General features: G+C 39.7%; 1 protein-coding gene across 1 annotated transcript; it reads right to left on the reverse strand.

Annotated features, from left to right (window-relative positions):
- Window positions 1–995: 995 nt before the first annotated feature.
- LOC108427622 (carbohydrate sulfotransferase 11) lies at window positions 996–27,956 on the reverse strand. Its single transcript, XM_017697901.2, has 3 exons — window positions 27,415–27,956; window positions 8,188–8,270; window positions 996–3,032 (listed from the first exon to the last, which is right to left on the reverse strand). Exons 1-3 carry the CDS (start codon window positions 27,506–27,508, stop codon window positions 2,184–2,186), a joined length of 1,026 nt encoding a protein of 341 aa, XP_017553390.1. The 5' UTR covers window positions 27,509–27,956; the 3' UTR covers window positions 996–2,183.
- Window positions 27,957–27,991: the final 35 nt, after the last annotated feature.

Raw genomic sequence — 27,991 nt, forward strand, 5'->3', positions numbered from 1 at the left:
CCATACGTTTAACTAATGAGTAACCCAAAAATATAACATTGCTGTCAGAACAAAACCTTGTATCTCAATCTTTGTCATTTTTCAGCTTTTGACATAACTAGAAAATACCTGTATTGTGTATACATTTCATGATGAATGGACCAACAGAAATGCACAAAAACATCACTTGGAAAAAACATCTGGTTCCATAGACACATTAAAAGTAAAGGAGGTTTTTTCCTTCTCCTGTAATGTTAGCATTTTGGAGAGGTTTTGATCCCACAACAACGAAGTGATAAATTAGTGCAACTGTTCTATTTTACAGTGTAGTTTTTGTGAGTAGGCATGTTTATGGTTGTTTTCAGTCAGAGTGTCCCTTTAATCAGCACTTTGTATAATAACAAAGCACTGCAAAGTAAACACGAACACATACACACAGACAGTTATTCCCCAAAAACAGACACGCACACACAAACAAGCCTGCTTTGCCTGGTTTATTTGAGTTGATGTGTAATAACGGAACTTTTGAGTGTTGAGTCTACAGTATGAGAACAGCAGTGTTTCTCCAACTTAAACTTCATAATAAATAAGCGTAATTGTTCCTTGCCCTGGAGTATCATGAATGGGCATGTGATTTTCTGACCCTGTTCTGTCTGACCATAACAGTTCTGTTCAATAATGTTTCTGGTCCTTAAGGCACTGAGAGAAAGCAGATAAAGAGCACTTGAAGGAATTCTTGAACTTTCCTCTACACAAATGTGTGATGGTCAATATGAAAATATGAGCACTATAGAATCCAGAAGAACATTCCGTTACTGTCTGCAGAAAGCACTTGATCCAGTTCAGGCATTGCATTTGCTCCATGTTCTGAACTCTTGATCTCCACTGTGGACAAAGTCCATGCCTCATATCCTTATCTTAGAAAGGAAAGCATTTAAATATTCATCAAGCAATACGGGGAAAGTGATACTCCTTAATTTCCTGATAGAATATCCACATCGACTATTCAGCCAGGAGGTCCAAGTACAACATAATTTGTGTTCTGTCAACTGAGACCAAGTAAAGATAAACTTGATAAACAACAAACATATCCTACTCCTAAGTCTTTCTGAAGCAAAGGTACCTCTGGTCTCTTGGGAGTGTTTACTGATAAAGCAGTTTTCCATCACAAGTGTGCATGGTGGTCATAGATAAATAAAAATCCAGAGAGCATGAGGATCAATCTCCAGCACAAACCACTACTGAAATCACATTGTTGGCATTTGCATTACGCAACATCATCATAAAGGCTTTCAACAGTTTGTTAGAAAACAATCCTTTATAACTTAAAATCCAACAGAGAACAGAAAAGGGATTTTACTGAAGCTAATTCAGTTTTTCAGGCTCTCAAAAACAGACAAAAAACTAACAATGTAAAACTTAAGATGTTTCTGCTGCTTTTTTCCCCATTATGCCATTGACAGTTTTTGTTGAATGGTACTGTTCCCTAGCAGTGCGATTACAGTTGATAATTTGCAGATCAATACTGGCCTGTGCCAAATGATACTCAACTCAGTGTGGACTATGCTAGAGAGTGGAAATCATGTTCTCAGTTCTTATTTCTCATATGGGGGAATTCTAACAATTGTTTCAGAATTTCTGCATAACGACATCGTTACGAGGTAATCAGAGTGGTTTAATGTGAAATGTGCCGTTCTAAATAAACTTACCGAGTCACAATTGTTCACAGTGGTGACAACAGGAACCAGATGTCTGAAGTGAGACAAGTGGGGTGTGTGCGGTCACTTCACAGAAAAAGGGCATCGGTTTGTCACAATCACACATAAAAGCTTAGAAGACATTGTTTGAATAGTAAATAAAAAGGCTATAGTAGCGTTGGAGACATTGTGAGCCCTGGTTCTCATCACCACCACTGTAAGTAATTTGAGTCTAAGTTTTTCTAAACTGCACATCAGACCTCTCTGACTGATCCTGTTCACATGACTGAAATCATGCATTCCTGAAAAGCAAATGTTTTATAGAAAGAGAAAAATTTATCCACCAAAATGGTTTCAACAACACTTTTAAACAGTACACAACAGCCCACCTAATAACTTAAAACCCAGTGAGAGAGACAGTTTCTCCTGAGCTTGTGCCATCAAACCATTAAAGTCTAAACTAGGTTTTCCTGTCTTGGGAAGTGGGTCAGAAAAAGGCGCCAGGCCTCAGGTGAGCTGCAGGTACGCAGGGGTGGAGTAGTTGAACAGCAGGAAGTCCATACTGTACAGCTCGTACAGCTTCTTCTGGAACTCCGGACTGATGCTCTTGAAGAAGTCTGAGGCCATGTCCCCCGTGGTGCGCGCGTTCCCGGCCGTGCTAGGGAACGTCACGTGATCGTCAACGCCCGCCAGCCGCAGCACATAGGCGGCGTCCTCGTGCAGCGTCTCGTACTTGCCCACCACGTCGTAGCCGAGGAGGCACGGGTGACAGAGTGCGTGCGCGCGCTCCCAGTGTTCGTTGAAGGGCTCCTCGCGCCGCGTGCTTGGGTCCACGAGGTATCTCACGAACTCGGCAAAGGACACGTCATCGCCGCGCTCGAGCGCTTCGGGCCGCGGCTCGGGCCGGTGCTTCCGGATGATGCGCGTGCCGTAGCGCCGGTGGAAGGCCGTGTTGTATGTGCGCGTGAACTTGTTGCGATAGGCCGACACCAACCGCTCGAAGGGCTCGCGCACGAACAGGAACTTGAGGTAGGCGCGCAGGCGCCGGTTGATCTCCGGCGCAGAGTACTCCGAGAGCGCACGCAGGCGGCCAGGCGCGTGCGCCTCGTTGGCCGGGATTTGTAGAGGCTCGTTCAGGCCCCCCGACTCGCCCGTGAGAACCAGCAGCACGCGCTTCCAATTGGTGCACGCTACTTTGGGCACGTAGCAGTAGAGGAGACCATGGTGGTCGTCCACGATAACGTGCTTGAGGTCGTCCCGCATCAGCACGCGACGCTTGCGCGTGTGTGAGCGGCAGGCGTCATGCAAGAGCTCGCGCCTGGCCTTGTGCATAAGGTGCAGGGGAGATGGGTCCATCTGAGAGAGAGAGAGAGAGAGAGAGAGAGAGGAGAGAGGAGAGAGAGAAGAGAGATAGAGAGGAGAGAGAGAAGAGAAAAAGAGAGTGAAAGATGGAGAGAGAGATAGAGAGAAGAGAGAGAGAAAAAGAGAAAGAGAGAAAGATGGAGAGAGAGAGACACACACACATGAACCACTTGTGCAGTGATTGCTTTAGCTGGCCCCAGTGCAACTGCCCACCTTGGTCCCCTCCAGTTACACCTCCATCCAGTACCTGTGTGAGGACTTGGACGGCATTTGTGATCCACAACTAATCATCCATCATCAGAACCTGACTTCACTGATGCTCTTGTGGCTACATTCAGGTCCTCACAGCAATGTTCCTACATCTAGTGCAGTTGTGTCAAATCTCAACTACTGAAAGGACCGCATTAAAAAATCTCAACAAATCTGTGGGCCAGAGAACACCTATACTTTATTTCATATATAATAAACATTTTGCTATAAACCAAACTGACTGTTATTATTCAAAATACACAAAACTTTAAAAAAGTAAAAAATAAGCACTTGTAGTTAATCTTGAAATAATATAAAGATCCTTGAAATGTTCAAAATTTAATTGTCACCAGGAGCTCAGTGTTTTAAACCTACCCATTTACTTGAACATGTCACCTGGCGTCTTTTCTTTGCTCCAGGTTCCTTGAAACTTTAGCTGAATTTCTGAGCTGCTGAGCTGAAGTTAAGTGTTTATATTGGCTGAACTGCAGTTAGTTGTTTGGTGAAATGACTGGTGTGGAACTGTGTAAATTTGAGGTGTAACCACTGTCCCACAGATTGTGGTGGGGTAGGAGATTCAAAGTGCACATAACATTGCAGTGCATGATTGGGTCTGTAGTGCAGTGCACTGTGAAACACGCTAATATTAATAGTAAATGAAAATACTTTCAGGGGCTGGACAGGATTTTCACATGGGATCTGATGTAAAGATGGAACAAATTCCCTATTAATAACCCATATGTCAAAAAATGTTGGGTGTCTACAAACTTTCAGATATACAGTGAATAAAGATTCATTTCTTGCTTCTCTAGTGGTTCTTTCGTGCTGATGTCCCTGACCTGAATTTCACCTATAATATATTCACCTATGACAACAACGAGGACGACGACAACCACAACTTCTTCCTGGAACATTTTAAAATGACGAATATAAAAAGCAACTGCCACTGATATAAAATAAGTAAGTTGCAAGTTGTTTCCTTTCGATAAAGCTTTCAGTCTACCATCTGTTTGTATGTTTGTATCTGTTTATAATACATTACAATGCATCTTTTCTGTATAACATAGCCTGTTCATATTTCACTGCATCCTACAAAACACAGAACTTAGCACTGCCTACAAAATACAAATAATGTAACGTTACCATGTCTGCAGGTCTCTAGCTGGTCTAAAGGTACAGGAACACATGACATTTCAGAACTGTGCTGTAAAATGTTATGCAAACTAATCTGAATTGAAATACCTATACAGGCTGAATAGAGTGTGAAGTGAGATTTAAATAGACTACTGCTGGTTTGCTCGGCTGTTATGTCTAAGCTTTACAGTAAACATGGTTTCATTGTCCTTGTACAAGTACTAAACAAAATATAAAGGATTTTACAGATGCTTTTGTCCTGGTCAGAGTCCAAATTTACACACTATAGAGAATATTTGGTCTCACATTAAACAAAAACTAGATTGGCAATGTTCTTCAACCGTCTGAACAATGCTGAGTGAAACAATATTGACTGCTTTACATAAAATGCTGTCGGCATGTTTTACAAAGAAAAACTATCCTGTACTTTATCCATACATTTATCTATCAAGTTACTTTATCCATTTTCTTTGATGATCTTGTTGTTAAGACCATTGCAAATGTTTTGCCATTTTTTTTCCACAGGAGAGCTCATGTTAGATGCAGTGTTGGCTTGTAAATCATACAAGCATGACGCCATCATGAAAGCATCATATTAATGCATCATGCCAAACTACAAACTTTGATAATTGTAAATAAATTTAAGGATCAAAACAAACAAACAAGAAAAATGCAATGTCTATTTCTGTATGCACTGGTATAAGACAAGTTTACTGACATGGGTGCTTTTTGCACATGTTGTACAATGCAGCATGATCTGTCTTTATTTGAGGAAATCAGTTTTAACCCTCATGTTAACCTCAAAATTACTAATGTCTTTTATCCTTGGGGTCAATTTAAACCCAGCATTTAAACCTCAGGGAAATATGTTTTGCCCTCCCCCATGTTGTGTGAACTATCAGTGGTCTCGCACTAGTACAGGAATAGCTTTGTAAGGTCAGGGCTCTTCAGTGAGGGAGGCTTTTTGAAGATTATAAAAGTGCATGTTATAGTGATCTCAAAACAAATGTTTTATGCTTATACAGCTAAAACAACCTGGGGTCAAACTGACCTCAAAGAACACTGATATGTACAAAATGTTTACAGGACATTCAAAAAATATCATGTTAACTTTCTGTTCACTCAGTTGTCCCCCTTAAATTATGAAAAGTAAAAGCAATGATGTCAATTATTTACTTAGAGACATTAGTTGATAGAATGAAGTGTAGGTAAGTAAGCTGAAATGTGATGTCCTCAGATGAGGACTACTTTATTACTGAAGTTAAAGCCATGCACTGGAGGTCTTTCCTAATGGGCAGAATTTAGCTGGGCACCTTCAACAGCAAGACTTCAGTATTCAGGTTAATAATTACAGTGCATGGAGTGCTTGTAAGGGCTGATTTATTTGTATCCATAAAATGAACAAGTTTAAAGCACATGTTCTGGCTCTGTAACAGCTCTGCTACACAGCCAAGCTGCGCTCTCTCACCACAGAGAAGCACTTGGTGTTCATACATTCTAATAAAGTCCAGAGTACTTTTCCACATACCCACTGAGTCAGACATGTTTTCCTCAATGCCAGTTATACACCGTGAGCTGTTATTTACCTGTCTGTCCTGAGTAGAGACAGGAAAATGATACTGAGGCCTTTGATCTCTGTCCAGCCGTCTGTGTTGCAGTAAACTGAAAGGATTTGGTAAGCTAAACTGTGTCGTGTGGCGACAGCCTTAATTGCTGGTGGTGTTCCCATATTAGTAATAAGCCCATCTTACCCTGTTATACCTCTCAGTGGTAGGGCTGTCCACAAATTATATGGAATAACAGCAACAAAGTGAAAACCACTGGAGTCCGTCATTAGCCCCGAGACACGTTTTGTCTTATGGAGTTTGTGGTTTTTCACTGAGCTGGAGGATTTAAGTCAAAACAGGTTCAGCGTGTAGCGGACTCTTCCCTCTCACTGGGTACTTAGAACAGTTTTTCATCTAAGAGTGTGGATGTGTACAAGGAGCCTAGAAAACGAACATGCATAAGCAGTGTGTTCCAAGTTTCTCAGCAGAGTGGACTTGAATGGTTCATTTTATGTGTGAATACTGGTGTAAAATGCAGACTAGTGGAAAACACACATCCCACACGTCTGGTCTGAAGGCTCAGATGAGCTCGCTGGTAAAAGCGGTTTATTAGTCAGTTTATTAGTCATTACCAAGAAAGCTGAGAGCACAGCTCTCTCTCACCAGGCCTACAGATACAGCAGCAGAGAGAGATGAGGAGGGGGGCCAGGCACCAAGCAGTGTGACCTCATGTTCTCCCACTGTTAGGAATGAGGTCAACTTGAGAGAGAAGAGCATTTGAACTACACTTCAAAAAAAAGATAAAAAAAGATAGTTCTTCAAGAATTCCATAGCCAATGGTTTTATTTAGAACCATGAGTTCTATATAGAATCAATGCTTCATGCTTAAGTGGTTCTCTGCATAGTGAAATGGTTCTTCAGATTGATGGAGAATGTGTTGAATATGGTTCTATACAACACCAAAAAGGTCCCTTATATTGTTACAAATATGACATTGTAACAACAGCAGAACCCTTTTTGGTGCTATACAGAACCACTTTCAAAAAAGGTTCTATATATAACTATACACAACACATTCTAATTCAATCTGAAGAAACATTTCACCATGCAAACAACTCTTTACGCATGAAATGGTTCTATAGAGAACTTGTTTTAAAATAGAACCACTGCCTTTACTAAAGAACTCCTGAAGAAGCATCTTTTTAAATGTGTACTAAAGGAAGTAGTTCCATTGCTCTTGTTAGATCCAACTAGCTGAAGGTCTTTTTCACCTGGAAGAACTTTAAAAGCAGTTGGTGGCCAACAAAGTCTAACAAATAAATTAGATTCAGATTTATAATATGATACTTATTATGAAAAAGGTGTGTTGGATACCAGTATTAAGAGAAGGCTGAGAAAACTGCTTGATACACCAAATATTCTGAATTTGAATTAAAATATTTAAAATACAAACACTAATGTGAGATTAATTTAACAAACAAACAAGTCACACATATTATACAGCAGTGTTCAAAGCAGAAACATTAGCACCAAGCTGTATGGTTTACATTCACTTTCCAAATGTGATGTAATACTGCTTCTTTGAAGCTTATGCAATATTCACATCATCCTAACGGTGTATGATTTTCAGTAATCCTTCATAAATACTCAATGCCTAACTCCAATCTTACTGGAGGAGACTATTAGCCCCTTAACATCTAGAGAGCCAAATGTGCTTAACACACTTGGCCTTGTTATTGTTTTAGTTCATTTTCTCTTTTTATATGCATTTTGTAAATTTAAATCACCTCTGCTGCCAGTTCAAAAGTAATCCCTTGTTAAAGATTGGAATACATTTAATCTATGATCTATGTTTTAGTCTTAAATAATATATTTTAGCTCTGAGGACAGAGCCCGACATTTATTTGTGTTTTTTTCCCTGTTTATTTCTTTTTACTAGTTTTCTTCATAAAAGCATTTTCTCACACACACACACACAGACACACAAAATGGGCTCTTTTTATAATATAGCATTATATAACTAGATAACTCCTTGTATATAACATATGAAACACTTTTTCAGTAAACAGTATTCAGTATGTCTGCATGAATTAACCCTTCTAACTGAGATGGCAGTAGATTTAGGGGTTTTGTTTTATTACTGTTGGATTAAACTCAGCTCTCTGTAGCAGCTGACGAAGTGTTACATCAGGTGGGTGTGTTGAGTGACAGCTACTCACAGAGTCAGCAGCGTAGAGGGTTTGGAGTGGGCTCCTGACAGACTTCCTGGAACCTCTAGCCTGCCCACTGCCCTGAGGAGATGCTGAACAGAACACAGAAAAATACAAATGTTATAAATGAACAACACTTAGTGGCACAGCACAGGCTTAATGACAAACTAGACCAGACAGTGGAAGCCATGAAAGCTACTGTAAAAATGAAAAGACAAACACATTAGCAAAACCCTGACTCAATAGCCAGCATTCGTGAAGTTGAAATAGCTCACAAATATCAGCCAAATCTTCTCTTTCTCAAAAGAAATAAACTCCTATTACCGTTAGTGCAGACATTGGACAAGTCTTGCTGAATGACTGTGCTGTATGTGAGCCTACCACAGGTTGACCACAAACTCTCTCTGTGTCTACCTGTGTCTGTTGCTCAGTGGACTGTTTAGGTTTTAGATGGAAAAATACTTCATAACACCCTGACACTGAAGACAGCGAAATAGAAGTTTCAGTGCCCATTCCTTGTTTGTTAATCACAAATACAGCTTTGTGCAAAAAGAGTGTTGAGACTTCTTTTGCTGTCTCTTTCTTGCTGCTTGTCTTTGCAAGGCCTCAGTTTCAATGGTACTGTCAGGGATCAGCTATTGGGTCAAGACAGTTGGGCTGCAGTGTTGAATGTCAGTTCAATACTGTACAACACTTTCTTTGTAGCCAACAGCTAAAATTCCCAGAGCGTTCGTCTGTACCCTGTTCCGGATTTAACAGTGTTCTCTTTTTCCATATGAAGGTTTATGAAAAGCAGATGGGCTGAGGTTTCAGGCTCAGACTGCACCCTCCATTTTCAAATATCCTATAGGGGATCAGCAGGACTTTCTACACAGGAGGAATAAATGTATGAGAGGCATTCATGTGTTTAAATGAGTGGTTAAAGCTTCTCCCTTCCCAGCCTTGACACTGTTTTTAGAGTCAAACTATAATTCTATCATGTACATACAGCAGTTTGGAGTCCTACTTCTGAAATTCAGGATCTTCTTTAAGAGCTGTGTCTTGTCCCCTTGTTTGGCTGTGAGACACCCCCCCCCCCCCCCCCCCCCCCCCCCCCCCCCCTAGGATCAGGCTCCTCATAGGTTACACATATCAGACTGTGTAAAATCCCTATCCTAATACAAGTTTAAAGAAAAAAATAATTCTATTCTGAGAGGGTTTGTGGATAGTGATCGCTTTAACTGATGCCTCACTCTGTATCTGCCATTCAGTTCCTTCTCTCTCCCTTTCACAAACCTAATAACCACTGCCTACATTCCTTCCATACCAGCCAGTCTTTGTCTGTTGGCCTGGTACTGCATGCTTACAAGTAGTGGTTTCTAGCAGAGAGAGGGCTGCTTGAATTTTGATGGAGTGTGTCCTGAGGAACTGTATTCTTGTGTTTGCTCTGCACTGGCCCTGTATCTACCACACTTAGGCCAGAACTCATAAGGACTCAACTTCAGCTGGAGGGATGATGTTAGGATGCTAGGATGTCTTCCAACACCTGCTGAGTCCAATCTAGCTGTGTTCCATTAAGCTGTTTAACACAAGAGAAGAGTGCTGTTAAATGTAGCCTCTTTACTCTTAGAAGTGACAGTTATCACTGGTGACAAAATCCTTTTAACTGGAAAAGCAATTTTGAAAATCAATAAATCTGAAAGATATTAACAATAATGTTTTGACACATATTGATATTTTCATTATGTTAGTGACGTTCAGTATATCTAGTAGCAGGTACTTGAGTACTCCGTTAAAACCATTTGAGGTGCCAGTATTCGATTACCAAAATCACTTTTTAGATATTCATTACGTTGCACTGGAAGACAAAGAAAATGTATAAGCTAACAATTCAGTGAAATGTTTGTGTTACACTTTGCTACTCCTAAACATGAGCTGCTGAACATGAATGAGTTTCCAAGGACAAATTGTTAGGGATGTGACTGAGAAAGCAGAGATAGCCTAGTTAGCAGTACAGCCGTGATTTTTAAATTTTAACTTTTTACAAAAGCCGTATATTTAAATGAAAATAGTGTCAGGACAACATATCAAATGTTAAACCAAGAAACTGAAAAATGTCCATTTTAAATAGTTAGACCAGGGACAACAAAAGACTGGTAAAGTTGTGTAATGCTAAAAAAAAAAACAAAAAACACTTGCATAAAATTGGCGGCAGCTTGGTAACATGACTGGGTGAAAAAAAAAAAAAACAGCATCCCAGAAGGGCTGAATCTTTCAGTAAAGATGGGTAAGGGGTTCACCACTCTGTGAAAGGCTGTGTGGGCAGGTAGTACAATAATTCAACACTAACATTTCTCAACACAAAATAGCAAAGGGGATCATCTATGGTATTAAATATCATTAAAAGATTCAGAGAATCCAGAGAAATCTCTGTATGCAAGGGACAAGGCCAAAAACAAATATTAGCCGGCTGTGATCTTCAGGCCCTCTGTTGGCACTGCATTTAAAACAGACACGATTCTGTAGTGGGAACCACTGCATGGGCTCTGGAACACCTCCGAAAACCATTGCTTTTGAACACAGTTAGTCGCTGCATCTGCATCAGTTAAAACTCTACCATGCACAAAAGAAACCATATACTGTATATACAGGATCCAGGAATGGCAGAGGAAGACATAGCCAACATTACTCATTCAACGGGAAAACCTACCAACGTACTTCTGTTGTTTTTAAAATCATGAAGCATGATTCTGTGCATGCTGCTATATTTTTGGGCAACACCAGTGCTGTTACCTATAAAGGTAACACCACAGCCCTACATTAGATTCCTCCAAAGTCCATTTTTGGTGTTTTTCTTTCTCTGTGGTTAACTGGACATTTGTTCATGAATTCTTATTAATAATGGGATATCAAAATGAGTCAAAATGCACATCCCAAAAATCATTTTCCATTCCAGAGTTTTACAGACAAAAAAAAAAAAAAAAAAAAAGAAGCATGCCAAAACAAGTTCTGAAAACCTACACATTCACACTAATAGTGTCTTTCATATCAAAGCTCATGGTTGCTGTCGTGGTTTGTTTGCTCCTTTAAATTCTCAGAACTTAGAGCCTTAAACTCCACCACCCATACATCGCTGCTGCAGAGCTTCAGGTCCTGGGAGGTTAGTGATGAACTTATTTAGCAGAATGCGCTGTTGCCCATCACCTTCACTTTTCAATTGATGCATTTCTTTTTCCTAGATGTTTTCCTGCAACAGTAATAAAAAAAAAAAAAACGACTTCACAGCAACTAAGCATTAAACTAAAATTAGAATGAAAAACACTTTCTGATGCCGTTTTCCTCATGTTACAGTGTGACACAACTCATTGCTGCATGTGCAAATGAAGTAAAAACAGGATTAGAGTTTCATATCATGGATCATCGTGCTGAATGCTTATTCAAAAAAATGGGAAAGAAAAAAGGAAATTCAAACTATAGATGTCATGGCAGTTATCAATTATCACTAAACTGACACGTGGTCTCTGAGCCCTTATTGTTATTTTATGTTTAATTACACCTCTCTCCTTAATCATCGAAACGGTTCAAAACTGCAGAATTTAAACATTTGATTGAGGTCACATTTGCATCAGTAAGTAGAAGAGAAAATATTTTATTATGATTTGAGTTAGTTTTTTTTGTTTGTTATTGCTGCCCATATAGTGTCTAATTCACCATTATCATCCTATTAAGGAGAAATTTCTCCTTAAAAATTGTTGATGAATAGGCCCATGAGGCCCATGAGGCCCTGACCATAACTGGTCAGAAGTGCAGACATGACCTGAATGCAAATATGTTTCATTATTATGTAACTATGTAAATGTCATTATATTAGTTACATTTAAAAGGACATCAAAGTGACAGTAATAGCTCTAAACCTCTAAGGGATAAATGTTCAAAAAAAGCTTATCAAATGGAAGCAAGCAGGTTTACCACATATGTTCCACACACATTTTCTATCTGTAGTTCTTGTCCTTGGCAGAATTTCTGAATTCTGTTTGGACAAGAAACTGAGACTGGAGGACACTGCAGCACTACTTCAGGGTCAAACCCAGCGTGTATAAGATTTCTCAATTCTAGTAGACTAGGAAGTGTAGACTAATAGTAATATCTGTTTAAATAGCACAGTGTTGTCACTGATTTAACCCTCTCAAAAGGCCAAGAGCTGCCAGCATGAACAAATAAAAGACAGCAACTGTTAATTCTAGCTTACCCTAATAAAACTTAGGCTCTTCAATTTGTCATTGATTTTAATCAACCTCAGTAAATCAATTTATAACACCTCTTAACTTTGCTATAATTACATACACCTTCTTAAGCAGTTAAGCCTATCAGAGCTGCTCTTGTGCCAGGCACCCACTTAAGGGGAGAACAGACAGACAGGTAAAGCGGTGTACACCAAGACAACCACATTAGTGTGCTGATACACTACATTGCCAAAAGCATTTGCTCATCTACCTTCACACTCATATGAACTTGAGTGACATCCCATTCTTAATCTATAGGGTATAATATTATGTCGGCACACCCTTTGCAGCTACAACAGCTTCAACTCTTCTGAGAAGGCTTTCCACAAGGTCTAGGAGTGTGTTTCTGGGAATTTTTGAACATTCTTCCAGAAGTGTATTTGTCAGGTATTTGACTGATGTTGGATGAGAAGGCCTGGCTCGCAGTCTCTGCTCTAATTCATCCCAAAAGTGTTCTATCAGGTTGAAATCAGGAAGTACAGGCCAGTCAAGTTCTCCCACACCAAACTCACTCATCCATGTCTTTATGGACCTTGCTTTGTGCACTGGTGTGCAGTCATGTTGGAACAGGATGGGCTATCCCTAATCTGTTCCCAAAAAGTTGGGAACATGAAATTGTCCAAAATCTCTTGGTCTGCTGAAGCATTAAGAATTCCTTTCACTGGAACTAAGGGGCCAAGCCCAACTCCTGAACAAAAACCCCACACCATAATCCCCCCTCCACCAAACTTTACATTTGAATTTTAATTTAGAACCATTTGCCAAATGTGTTTGCACACTGTAGAATAAGACCTCCACATTTAGTCCTTGGCATAATGCAGTCAGACAAGTACCGTTCTTCTGGCAACCGCCAAACCCAGACTCATTTATCGTTTCCCAGATGGAGTAGTGTGATTTATCACTCCAGAGAACACATCTCCACTGCTCTGGAGTCCAGTGGTGGTGCTTTACACCACTGCATTCAATGCTTTGCATTGCACTTGTTGATGTAAGGCTTGGATTCAGCTGTTCAGCCTTGGAAACCCATTCCATGAAGCTCTCTGCACATTGTTCTTGAGCTAATCTGAAGGCCACATGATGTTTGGAGGTCTGTAGCTATCACAGTACCATTCTGGAATTCCCTGAGCTCCTGAGAGCGACCCGTTCTTTCACAAATGTTTGTAGAAGCAGTCTGCATGCATAAGTTTTATACACCTGTGGCCATGGAAGTGATTGGAACACCGGAATTCAATTATTTGGATGGGTGATTGGATTCTTTTGGCAAAACAGTGTACGTACTAAATGAGCTTAGAAACTACTAGTCCATATACACTACACTGTCCAGAAGGTTTTTTTTTGGTATTTTTAGGGAGTTCCCCACTTTGTTGCAGTAACAATCTCTATGCTCCTGGGAAGGCTTTACACTAGATGTTTAAACAGAGCAAGGATCTGACTGCAATTCATCCATAAAAACTACGTAAAAATTACTAACTGAAAAATGCTGTTTGCATAAGTATTTAATCCCCGTGCTGGAGAAGCTTCTCGTTTACTCAGATGAAAATACTGCAATAATGAGGACATGGCCATCTTACAATTGACCTCTACCTGTTAATAACTAAAGAAGTATGCCTCTTCTGGACAAAAGACCTCTTAATTAATTAATAATTAATGAATCCGAAGAAAGCAGTGAAAATGAGACCAAATTAAATTAGAGATAAAGTTGTAGACATTAATAAAATAAGAAAAGGCCACAAAATAATATCCAAGTGTTTGGATATCCCAGTGAGCACTGTTGGATCAATTGTGTGGAAGTGGAAGCTGTATCATACAACCCAGCCACTGCCTAGACAAGGCTGTCCCTCAAAACCCAGCAACAGAGCAAGAAGGGGACTTCAGAGAGAAGCCACAGACTGTCCAGCAATTACTCTGAAGGAGCTCAAAGGCTGAGACTGGAGTGAAGGCACACCAGTCAACATCATGAGCTCTGCATACAACTGGCCTATACTGGAGGGCAGCTCGAAAGAAGCCTTACTAAAGAAAAAAACATCAAAGCAAGTCTGGACCCATCTAAATTGTAGGATAAGGTTTTGTGGTCGGACAAGATTAAAATGGAGCTGTTTGGTCTAAATTCAAAATGCTATACGTGGCACAAACCTAACACGACCCATTCCTCAAGAAACACCATTCCAACAGTGAAGTATGGGGGTGGCAGAATCATCATGTGTAGGTGCATCTTGTTGAAATTCATGACAGATGGATGATGCAAAATAGAGGGATATATGAGACAACCTGGTTCATTCTGCTAAAGAACTAAAGCTGGGGAGAAACTTCACCTTTTAGGAGGACAGTGATCCCAAACACAAGGCCAAAGCAACACAGGACTAGCTAAACAACAAAAAGGTCAATGTATTACAATGCCCAAGTTTACCAAGCTCTAACTTGAAAGGGTTGAATGTGTGTGCTAGCAGCATTTTTCATTTTTTTCATTTTTATTTTTAAAGGTCTGCTGATAAATACTGAATTTTGACATTGAAAACTGATTTTAAAGGCATACTGATTTGCAATAAACATACTGGACTGAATCTGTGCAAGTGTAATTTGTAATTCGGATGAATTTGATGACTTTTAAAGGTTTTAAGGGACTTTTAAGACAGAGTTTTGGAATTTTGTAACGGTAATCCAAGACATGACCTGCCAGACTATGTGACATGACTCTTTAATAGACAACTACTATTTCATCTTGTTGACAAAATCAAACTTTCTGCAATTTATGTGTGAGAGACAGAAGTGTCTGGGAGAATATCAGAGTGAGGTAATTTCTCTTTGACTTTTTGTGTGAGACTCCACGCTCCAGTGAGACTTCGCACTAAGCAGTACACTGCTGTCTGTGAACCCACTCACACTCTCCATACCAGTACCAGTCTGAGAGAGAGAAAGAGAGAGAGCGAGAGAAAGAAAGAGAAAAAGAGGGACAGAGCAAGAGAGAGAAAGAAAGAAAGAGAGGGAGAGAAAGAGGGAGAAAGAAAAAAAGAAAGAGAGAGGGAGAAAGAAAAAGAGGGGAGAGAGGGAGAGAAAGAAAAAGAGGGGAGAGAGGGAGAGAAAGAGAGAGAAAGGGAGAGAAAGAAAGAGCGAGAAAGAGAGAGAGCGAGAGAAAGAAAGAGAAAAAGAGTGACAGAGCAAGAGAGAGAAAGAAAGAAAGAGAGGGAGAGAAAGAGGGAGAAAGAAAAAAGAAAGAGAGGGTGAAAGAAAAAGAGGGGAGAGAGAGGGGGAGAGAGAGAGGGGGAGAGAGAGACAGAGAGAGCGCGCGAGAGAGAGAGTGAGAGAGCGCGAGAGAGAGAGAGACAGAGAGCGCGCGAGAGAGAGAGACAGAGAGCGCGCGAGAGAGAGAGACAGAGAGCGCGCGCGAGAGAGAGAGACAGAGAGCGCGCGCGAGAGAGAGAGACAGAGAGCGCGCGCGAGAGAGAGAGACAGAGAGCGCGAGAGAGAGAGAGAGACAGAGAGCGCGAGAGAGAGAGACAGAGAGCGCGAGAGAGAGAGAGAGACAGAGAGAGCGCGAGAGAGAGAGACAGAGAGAGCGCGAGAGAGAGAGAGAGCGCGAGAGAGCGCGAGAGAACGAGAGAGAGAGAGAGAGCGCGAGAGAGAGAGAGCGCGAGAGAGTTGAGTATCCAACTTGTAAGATGCCTTTAATGCATCAGTTCCTCAAAGATTTTTTTACTTCTGCTTTCTTTTTAAAAAAAAAAAAAAATCATAGCCCGTGTTCAGAGGCCCACACCTCTGCTTAACATTCTAAATTCCACAGACCAAGTCAGCGCTCCACATCCTCAACCTACACAGAAGAAAACTTGCAGAAAAACAATCATACACAAAGGCTCCATTCTTCTTTGACAATAGAACATGATGATAATGCATCACTGACATGACATACTGAATATATAAATAATAATATACTGAACCCTAAGGCTCACAAGACCAAACAGATTATTTTTAAGCCAAACACAAACCAAGAGCAGAACACTTTCCACTCCACAAAAGTATACAATGTAGCTGGGAAAAGAGAAAGCGAGAGAGATATTAAGAACATTGTATAAAGAAAGGTTGTAATGATTTTCATTACATTAAAAAAATTAACCTGAAATACATGTAAATGTATTGACGATTCGGCCCAAGTTCTTTTCCCAGAAACTCCAATTTTCCATCTTTCATAGAAACTCGTGTGAATGACCAAAACTAGGCATCTGGGTGCATCCTATCGGAGCCAAGTCGGTGGGGAGGGGTGGAGCTTATTCTAATGACATACACATGACATAGAGTTGGAAAAAATGTTCTAGTGGAGAACTTTAATTTATCTGGACCAAACTTATCTGGGTGTGGTTTCCAAGAAATATCTTGGCAGAAAGTTTCTTAAATGGTAGAGTGATCATCAGGGTGAACACTCTCTAGCAGTTAAGGTGATTTTAAATCTCAGATGCTTTTGAGGAAACAAAATATTTTTTAATACATAAAATATTGAAAATCAAATCTTGATCTAACCTGAAAATGTGTGTGTATTGTTACACCCCTAGCGTACACTGCATCATACATTATGCATTACTCCTGTGAAAATTGGCATACTGTGGGTCAGAATGTCAAATGCAGAAAAATCTATCTTCATGAGTTTTACATTCTACAAGTTCTACTGACAAGTTCTACTATAAGACGAATCTGTGAAACAGAATGAGAAGAAAGAAAAGAGAGGTGACCAACCACGGTGTGGTACAGACGTAAAAGTCTCTTGAAAATACTCAGGAAAGTACAAGTCAATCAAATGTTTTCTTGAATATATGGAACTAAGTAAACAGAACAAGTTACTAGCAATACATTTCGTAACTAGAAAATGTAGTCCACCTCTTATGTAGGGCCACTACATGCATTCACAGTAGGGATGCAACAGTACATGTTATTTTATCGAACCGTTTGGTACGCTTCCTACAGTTCAATACACACGATCTGCAGTTGAATGCCATGATGAACACTGTTATACACCTGTTATTCTCCTATAATGTCCTTACTTACTGCTCTGCAGGCTACATGGATGTTGCAAATGAATTTCCCTGGAGCCTATCAGCACTTTATGCAAATAGCAGCCGGAGAAGAAAGGGGGAGCCTAAACAACAAACAAAGGCCACCGGCACACCAGACCAAAAGCCTTTCAATTTAAAACCTTTGATTTTACAGGTTTATGCAACATCACTAACACTCCTAGTCAATGTACAGTGATGCTCATCCATCAGCCAGTCTTTTAGTTACACAGACAAGCCTTTTTCAGCTCATATCTTTCAGCTCAAAACAGTGAGTTTGTAAATAGGTAGTAAACAGACACCTCATTTTATATGAGTAGAGTGTAAAAATGAACTTGAGCCTGGCTTGTATTGGCTCTCCCTGCCGGTGTTCTACAGCAGTAATTCAGTAATTTCAGCAAAGTAATTCCCCAACTCTATAAAACATCATGGAAAGAAACTGAAAATGAACTGATGCAGACACGCTGTTTAGTTATTTAAGATAGAGAAGGCAAAGTGCCTAGGCTGTTTAAGCAGATTTAATTTGAAGCTTTTTTCTCAACTTGATTTCATATAGTAGAAACAGAAACTAGGCCTAGTCAGTCATGCTGTCATTTTTCTCAATGGGATGTTGAAGTCCTCTTTAGGCATAATAAAGAGTTCACTGTTTAAAGGATGATGTCTTTATTTTCTTCTTAAATATAAAGATCCTAATACCAAACCATTTCCTTTGCCTAAAATGGTACATGATACATACAGAACCGTGGGCCCACTGTACTCTCTCTCTCTCTCTCTCTCTCTGCCTCGGCCCAGGTAGTGTCCATGCTATCTATAAATTCCCTGACTAAGCAGTTATCCAGGACCACTGCAAAGGAGCAAACACACAGGACAAACCTGAGCCTCTAAGGCTGAATAGCAGCACTGTGTGTGTGCGCACACGTGTGAGCTAACTGCTGCGTTATTTCCCAGGTGGGGAAATTTTCCTTGAGCGTTTGGCCTTGACTGAAATATCCCTCCTCCTCTGCATCTGGAAATGTTGGGGGTTTTTTACTACGGGATGCTTTATGGTTTTTTTTATTTATTTATTTATTTATTCATGTCTGCTAGACCCCCTGCTTTTTCACTGAACCCTGTATTCAGAGATGGCATTCTAGCTTCAGTTTCTCTAGAACTAAAGCTATAACATTCCCCCTCTCTTTCCTCTTTCTATCCCCACTTCTTCTCTCTCTCTCCCTCTCTGGAGTTCAGAGAGGATAATGCAGGTCCCTGTAGCTGCTATGAAGGGCGCTCTGTACAGAGACCCTCAGGGAGGGAAGGGTACAGCTAGCTGAGGACTGCTCTTTACACTATAGGCCTCTAGTCCTCCTTTCAGCTTTCTAAGTGAAAAGAAGTTTGGCTTCTTTAGGAAGTTGCTTTAGTCTTAGCGGTTACCTCCAGCAAAGCAGAAGAGGAGCCAAGAAAGCCTTTTTTATTTCCTACTAATTTTAAATGCTTGAGGCATTTAGGGCTGGTTTCCCAGACTCTGATTACAGCTAAGCCTAGACTGAAAAGACTTTTCAGTGCTGAATCATCACTGGCAATGCAGTTTAGTTCAGGACTGAGCTTTAGTCATATCCATGAAAAACAGGAAAAACGTTTTAGAGCATTCAGAAGTAAATCTGTTACCACATGTTAGTGTTGAATGGGTTTAAAATTGGGTCTCTATAAATCTTCAAATCACTAACAAACTATCCAGTGATTTAGTTGAACCAGTGTTAGTGTTAGCGCCAGGGTGACGGTTAAAGGTATCTAAAAAGCATCTGAAAAGGTAGAGTAAAAATAAAGTGTTACTGAAAATTGTAATAAAAAAAGATATTATTTGTAAAGTAAAATAACCTTTTAGCAGCCATCCATTCTGTTCAGTGTGTTTATCACCTCTTTGAATGCAATCAATACATTTAAGGGCTATGATTCTATGTATCAAAGCACATGCATTATTTCTTGTTTGAGACAATAACATATATTCCTTTGGTTTTCATCTCTGTGAGGCCTCTCAGTGATCTGCATAAGCTGTTTTTTGCTTTCGTAGAATCATGATGTCTGGAATCGGCTATTCTAGTGACAATGTTGTTTAGTAGGTCAGTCACAGTAATGGAATTTTATTTGATGATCAATTGTTCATCGCAATCATTTATATGACAATTTAATGTTTTTTTTCCTGTTAAAGTACAAACCTAATGTGGCCATATTAGCTGATTTTTTTAATTAGCAATCTCGCTTCTTCACTGTTAATATTTAGTAACTCCCAACTGACAACAGAAACATCTTGAGCTCAGATTAACAAACATTACTCTAAAGGTGTTATAATCAGAAATTAGAACATTTGATGTTTTGTAAGGGTAAAGATCTATGATGTGTTCTTTTATTTACATGTATTTTCTTTCACCAAACTGATGAAAACAATCCAATTTCATATTCTCAAATATCTGTGATCAGGCAATTATGTAATAACTGTGACAGGCTGGCTGCCTGGCCACAAATTTTACTGTTCAATTCAAAATTGAATAGCATGTTTAACTATTGTCATTGGAATAGCTGACGCCCAGACATCATGATTCCACGAAAACAAAAAAAACAGCTTATGCATATCACAGAGAGGCCTCACAGAGATAAAAACCAAAGGAATACAAGTTTAACCATTGCTCTTCATGACTTGTAGGCTTTGGCTCTGAATCAAATATTAGTTGCAGCTTAGGTTTTTTGGCAACAGCAGTTCAGACTGTTTGATGTTAACAGCCTGGTCACAATCAGGTACTCCAGTCAAATCAGCACGTTCCAGTGAGGTCAGCATGACCAATCATTACATTCAAAAACAGACCCACTAAAGTCTGGACTCTCTTGCTGTGTGCAGCACTTTAGTCTGAGCCCCTGGCTAAGATGTGTTCCATTACTACAGGTACAAACGCATTTGGCTAAATGTTCAGTCAATCAATGTTTGGTCAATTGAGAGCAGCTGTAAGGAACACAAGCAAAGAGGAGCCACATGTGTATGACGTTACTGGTGAACTTCCAAATAATTCAGTCCATAAGAAATGTCACCATGATTTACCCGCACTGAATGAGATTTGCCAACACAGCTGGAACACAAAATGCACAAAAAAAAATCCACATATCATTATTGTGATGTTATGCTTTGCAGTACTGATATTGCAGAAATCTGTCATTACTAATCACAATAACAGAGGCCCATGTTTCATCATGGCATTAAAGGTCACATGGGTCTTTCAATACAGTACTGTGCAAAAGGGCTCCCTTCATTTATTTAATTTCCACTCAAAACTGGCATTATCATTTTTCAGCGCTAGGAAAAAAAACATATAAAGCATTTCATTCCAAAATGCATTACTGGAATGCATTATAATGAATTTTCCTTTTTTATGATATATGCTATTGAGAGAGGACTTTACACATACAAGAAATATCGATGCAATGTTATGATTAATAGTTTCTTCATTAGAAAAATAAAAATCATACATCAGCTGTTATTCTTTTCAAAAAATTTATGTTGTCCCAAACTGATGAACAACATTTTGGAATGAAAATATCTTTTTTTGTTCAGTATTTAGTGTGTGCATCTCTTGCTGTTATTAAAGCTTCATTGCTTTTCAGTTTTTTAAAGAAATCTGCGGGGATATTTTTCCACACCTCTAAAGTTCAGGTCTTAGACTGGTTCCATTTTTGCTTCTTATTTTGCTTCATACAATCCAAATAATCACACAACATTCAATGATGTTGATCTTTGGGCTCAGCTACACATCCTTTCAGACCCAGAACAATGGACACTGGAAGGATGGACAGAAACACCTGTGGATATTTTCAAATCTGAAGCAAAAGCGTAGCTTGATTTTTTCCTCTCTCACAAAGGTTAAAGCTTTTAGTACTGTTTATCCGATGGCCACAGTTTTGGTGGTCTACCAGGTCTTGCTCATTTGTTAAGGGTCCCATTTTCTCTACATCTTCAAAAAAAATTTAAACTCTAGTTTTGGAAATGCCGGTTTTTCCCTTTTTTGCCAGTGGAAGAAGGGTGGTCTATAACCTTTGCACAGTACTGTATATTGCATGGCAAAACATCATGTTTCAAGTTCTGAATATTAAACTGTTGTCTTAGTTGCCCTTTTAAATGCACCCTTTTCTTTGTCCGAGTGCTTTTTAGTTTAGTCTAGTTTAGTTTTGTTTAGGCAAAGCACGTTTAGTTATACAGCACCTTTCAAACACTTGTCATTCAAAGTGCTTTACAAATGAGAACAAAACATTTATATAAATAAAACATTTACCTTGATAAACCTCTCTTATCTAATTTTTAAATATTTGTTGCAAAGACCCTATATTGCTACATGACTTCACCCAATGTTTCCAGTATTTCTCCCAGAGTTTCTCCCATTTTGCCTGGCCTGCCATAGGGAGCCCCAGTTTGGAGCCAGATAGAGAGTACAAAAGGCAAGTCATGCTGCAACAGGGTTCAGCTGGGAAGCTTCAGGGTACAATTATTTAAAGATCTCTCTAAGCCTGGCCTCTGTGCTTGTACAATAAATAATAAACAGCAGGTGGAGAAATCATTATATGTACATTTAGCAAACCTAATCAAAGAGGACAGACTCATCCAACTGTCTTAGCTCAGCATAACCAAAAGCCCCTCTGAAGAAAGAAAAAAAAAGGGACAAGAACACAATTATTGCCAAATGATGTAAACTAAAAGACAATGTCTGTTTATGCTACGTATTTTGTCCATGTGCAACCAACGTGCACATGTGAATCAAGTAAATACAAAGGAAAATGCTGTATTGTAAATGTTCCTCTTCTTCATCATATGCATTGTAATTTCAGATCACATAGAGGCAGAAGTATAAATAAACTATGACAAGCGTTTGGGAAGAGCCTTGGACAGATTGATGTACTTCAATTCACTGTACTATGGAAAAACTGCTGTATATCAAAATAAAGTGATAGCCTGTGACTGCTGTTAGGTCAGCTTTGACATCTCACCAATAAATCTCTGCTATTATCATTTCAGACCAAATCCCCTATAGAGGAAACAAACGTCCCTAAAGACCTCAGGCAATTCAGGCAGGTTCAAACAGAAGGTGTAGGGAAGTGGAGCACCTGTGCTGGACTCCAGTTCATCATGCCCATCACTGCACTCCCCTTCATAAATCAGCCCTCCTTTCCAGGCCTGCTGCATTCCAGCCTCAGCTAGCCACAGTGCCATGAAAATGTGCTCAACCATGCTGCGAGAATCAGTGGGCCAAGTAGCTTCAAGACGTACTGACCACAACTGTAATCTAAGCTCATGATGCTTTTTAGACCACACTTCTAGTAGGTTGATTACATTTTATTCAGAAGTTTGGAATCACTTATCAATGGTATATTAACAGTATATTAGATCTAAATGTTATAAGCTAGACATAAGAAATTAAAGCGTTTTACTTAACAAGTTAGTAAAGAAGAATTCCACCAATTTGCCAAAATATCTGCATAATTAAAATGTTGAGTCTAAAACAAAGTCATTCAGAGTGGTCAGGAACTTGTTCAATGTGGAGAAAGTTACTGTCTCAGATTTCTTTATAGTGGTGCTGATAGGAACCAGAGGTCAAGATGACTAACCACTTTCTGTGAGGGAGCTTTTAGAAGCATCAAACTCTTTGGACATCTCGTTCCTATCACTATGGCTGTGAACAATCCTGAGTAAATTTCTCTAAAAGAGCATTTCACATCAAACCACTGGAAATGACTTTGCTTACATCTTAACAATTTAATTATATTGAAAAATTGGTAGGATTCCCCTTCAAATTGCAAATAATATGGTACAATTATTGTTACTTTTATATTTATCAGCACTCATGAAATACAAGGCATTTTGAAATGTTCTTTTTATTATATCACAACTTCCTCTTTTTTTTTTAGCAGTTTCCTAGCTTCCCATAAGTTATCTGAAACATGAAGTTGCACAGGACTTGCATATTAGAATCCTTTTACACATTTATCTGCAACCAAACTGGTTTTATATTATATAACTCAAAATTACAGTGTACACATGATAGTGCAAAAAACAATCCAGTGCCACGTAGGCAAGCTTATACACATTTAGCTCCTACAATGGAAGGCCATTTGCTTTCCTTTCCAAAAATATGACCCTGGCTGTCTCAGAGACCACAAACTGCATCCTGGGATGTGTTCTGGTCCCATGTGATGGATCACCACAAAATGTCCTTCATATTCCTTGTCCTCCTGGGACAAGACAGCTAAAACAGGCCTACCCAGCAGGGACAGCCCATACTCCATTTGGGGAGTGCTGTAGCTTTACTCTGATCCCTGGCTTTGGTAATGACACAGCACATGGATGGATTAGTCTCATTGTCAAGGGTTAGAATGAGGACAGAGAAAACTCACTGACTGTTTCTGCTGTGTCAAAGTTACTCTTCTGTCACAGTACGAGCTTTGCAAAAAGAGCAGGCTAGATTCATGAAAGCTACTGACTTGCACTTGTAGTTGTGCCACCATGACTAGCTGATGTGGTGATGGGAACTAGGAAGATCAAAGTTTACAATTATAGCCAATTTGTTTACTGTCTGTAATGACCAGGAAACCTAAATGTATTTTGAGGTTTTTATATGTAACGTTAAGGGTGAAATTATGGCAAATCAGTAAGAACAGATTTTCTTTGGTGACTAAGTGTGTGTGTGTGTGTGTGTGTGTGTGTGTGTGTGTGTGTGTGTGTGTGTGTGTGTGTGTGTGTGTGTATGTGTATATATATATAAAAATGTCAAATATTTTCTCAAAACTACCATGAAACAATGTCAGTCATCAGACAGTGTATTCATAAACATCACATCTAATAACTTTACATGAGGGAGTTTTTAGGGAAGTTAAACACTTCAGATGACTGGTTCCCATCACCAACACTGTAAACAACTCTGACTTGTTAACTTTCTCTAGAACAGAGCATTTCACCTAAAACCACTCTGAATGAGTTTGTTTATATCTTACCAATTTAATTAAAGGGATTCATCTTTAACACTTGATTTGACAACATGCTAATGAAGCAGATCTGCTATAAGGGTGGGAAATATAATTCTTCAGTGTATCAGGTTTCTCTGTTCTGAATTGATTCACAAAACGGCATAACAGTTTTTATGCAGTCTTTACGTTTCCTCTTCTGTAAAATAAACACATGCGCACCAGAAACAAAGTAGGACACAGTGGCTCTCAGTGGCTCAGAGGGGAAAAATGCAGGATCTTATACTTGTTTGCAATGTGTTTGCACTTGTGTGTAATGGCTTGTTAAGGGCATCAATAACTTTTATAACTGCATCATGTTATACTGTATACAAATTGAATCATGAGGTGCCTAGAGGCAAGCTGCCTAAATAATTATTTGCATACCTATTTGCTTATCTCTCTATCCATTTGTCTGCCTGTCCCTACAATGAACTGCATATAAGCAAGCACCTGGTAATTCTTTACTATCCTGATCTATTAAAAAAGCACATTTTCTTTAATCAGTAAGTATTTATCATAAATTTTATTCTCAATGTATCAAGTCTTTTAATCTAGTATCATCTGCTGCCTTGCACTGGTGTCTAAGCTTACTTCGCACTGTGCAAAATCTCACTCAGAACAGACAAGACAGTGGTTACATATTAGGGCAATTAATCTCATCCAAGGCAGGATTTCCTGGATAGGATCTGACAGTGAGTCATCACTTAGACACATGCTCATTAGTCATGCCTTTTGACTGTTTCTATGTGCAAAACCATTGCATACCTGCACTCTTGGCAAGTGCAAATCCGATTTTTTTTTACCCTCATGTTTGAAAGCTTTCATTGTATGAGATGGATCTGACAGCCAGGGGAAGGGAGGGAGAGAGAGCAAAGCCAGCACTCAGACAAACCAGTCTGCATTCGGAAACAGTAGAACTACATGCCAGAGAGTAATGGGTGTAATGGGTAAATTGTTAGTTAGCTCAAAGCCCTCAGTCTCACAGAGCTTAGCACATACGCCAGGGCAAAAGCAGGTCCAGCCTAATTAAAAAGAGCTACACCCTCAGCAGTTTCTACATGAGGACTACTCCTTTGAGTTGTCCCAGTTTAGTTCATACTGCTAAGAGGGGGGAAAACGGGAGCCTAAAACAACACATCTTATTTATCTCAATGATGCATCACTCAAGCAAAAAAATTTCCCATTAATGATCCCACAGTAACCTGCTCCTTTGTTGTCCCACTCCCTTATTTGTCTTACTTTGCTATACAGTTGCTAACCTTTACAATGGCAATGCATGGAACTGAAAGACAATCTGGCAAACACAACACAGGTTTAAAGTCCATGAGATAAATATGCCTGTCTTACAAAAAGTAGACTATACCCATTACAGATACAAATTTTAAAGGCTGTAGAGACAGCAGCAGGAAATATGTTAGTTATTACAACAAGCTTTTCTGTGGGCATCTTCAAGTACTTCTGATCAAGTGCATGCATCATCAAAAAGACAGATTTAGACCAATTATAGACACCCTGTAAACAAAAGTAACCCAACATTTGTCACACTCTCAGAAAAACTACCTTTCAGGGTACAGTCATTGTCACTGTGATGGTACCCGAAAGTTAAGTCTTCAATACCTTTAGGGAAAATATCTGCCATATTGTGTAGCAGTTATTACTCCCCACACCCCGTCTTGCCTCCCAGCTTTTCATTTTGTTCTTCTACTTGAAGCAAAGTTATAAAGTTCTAAAAAGGCTCAGGTATGCCCCTATCCTCTGGGAAACTTAATACTGTGTACCTTTAAAACTCTTTTACGGTTTACAGTTGGACCTTAAAAGACCAAACCATTAATTTGAGGGTGCATTTACATTGTACCCTGGGGGACTCAAATTTATCTTGACAGTATCCTTTTTCTAACAGTGTCCATAAGTCCATAAGCTACAAATAGGATGTCATTTTTGGTACATTAGGTCTGTTCCAACTTGTTCACAAACCTAAACAAAAACGAAATATAACAATGCATATTTTGTATCGTAGAATGTCTTTTTCAATCACAAATCAGTGTTCCACTTTTGCTACATTTCCCAATATTATGTCATAACACTGAATGAAACCAAACAACATAATCTTTATCAAAGTGTCCAAGTAAATTTCAGTCCCCCAAGGTACAATGTACATGTAACCTCAAAGCTTCAACACAGTCCTCAAAATCCAATCGTGCACCTTAAATAAGTATTAAAGCTACAATCCCATCACTTTCCCAGAGGAAAGAGGCATATTTGTACTTTTTTTATAATCTCAGTATAATGTGGTTCACACATGTTTGTTCCCAAACAGCTCCTGAGGACATAAGCATGAAGGTACCACCGCAGTGACAGCATGTTCCCTGAAAGGTACAGTGTTTTCCTTAGTGTGTGTGGCATCATCAACACCACCCAGGATCTCAAGGAACAGGAGGAGGCCGCTGGGCTATTTTCATCATGTTTAACCCCATACACTTAAAGATGGCTATTCAAGGGTTCCTTAGTAAAGAAAATGGTCCTGTATAGAACCATGAACCCTCTGCATGATTAAAGGGTTCTTTGCATCATGAAATAGTTCTTAAAACTGATGGAGAATGTGCTGTAGATGCTTCTATATAAAACCAAAAAGGGTTCTCCTATTATTACAAGCTCAATCGTAACAACAGAAGAACATTTTTCATGCTACTTAGAACCCTTTTTTAAAAGGGTCCATCCATCCATCTACAGCACATTCTCCATCAATCTGAAGAACCACTTTACCATGCAAAAAAACAGAAGCATGAAATGTTTCCATATAGGCTCTAAACAGAAGCAGTTCCTTTACTCGAGAAGCCGTGAAGAACCTTTTTCGGGAGTGTAAGTAACCCTTATAAGCCTACACGAGACAGAATAGAACAATTGTAGAAGCACTAGAAACTCACCTGATTTCAAATTACTTTGGAAATAGAATATGCCCATGACGAAGGAACCCAAACACATGGCCAGAACCATGCGACTGATTTTGGCTTTTCTCATCTTGCCCTCTTTCCCTGGTGGACACTGAAGACATGAGACAGAGCTGCTCTTGGGCCTCGGCCACCTGCAGAGCTTATGTGGTTATTTCACCGGGAACATCTCCGGGAAACGTGCACTAGTCCGGGACACACAATGACTCGTCTCCTCTCGAAGTCCTATCTCTTTGACCTCCGTCCTCTCCGTCATTGTGTACAGAGCCGGCTGAAGCTGACAGCGAGAAGAAGCCACTTACATCGAATGGACGAGCCGGTCTGTCACCGCTTTAAGCTAATTCCTGTGAAACGGTACGTGTAGCTCAGGGCTTCTAGTTCCCGGGCCGGGCTGTAGGTTGATGGTCTCACACAGCCTCGTGTCTGTGTAGCTCTTTCTTCAACTGTTTGCTCACAGGTTTAACCCCTCGGTGGCCAAAGAGGAGGAGAAAGGGCAGTTGTTCCATGCTAGGCAATACTGTAGCACCTCCTTCTGTTCCCCAGCACAGCACAG

Source organism: Pygocentrus nattereri, chromosome 26 (assembly GCF_015220715.1).
Source record: "Pygocentrus nattereri isolate fPygNat1 chromosome 26, fPygNat1.pri, whole genome shotgun sequence".
Taxonomy (NCBI): Eukaryota; Metazoa; Chordata; class Actinopteri; order Characiformes; family Serrasalmidae; genus Pygocentrus; species Pygocentrus nattereri.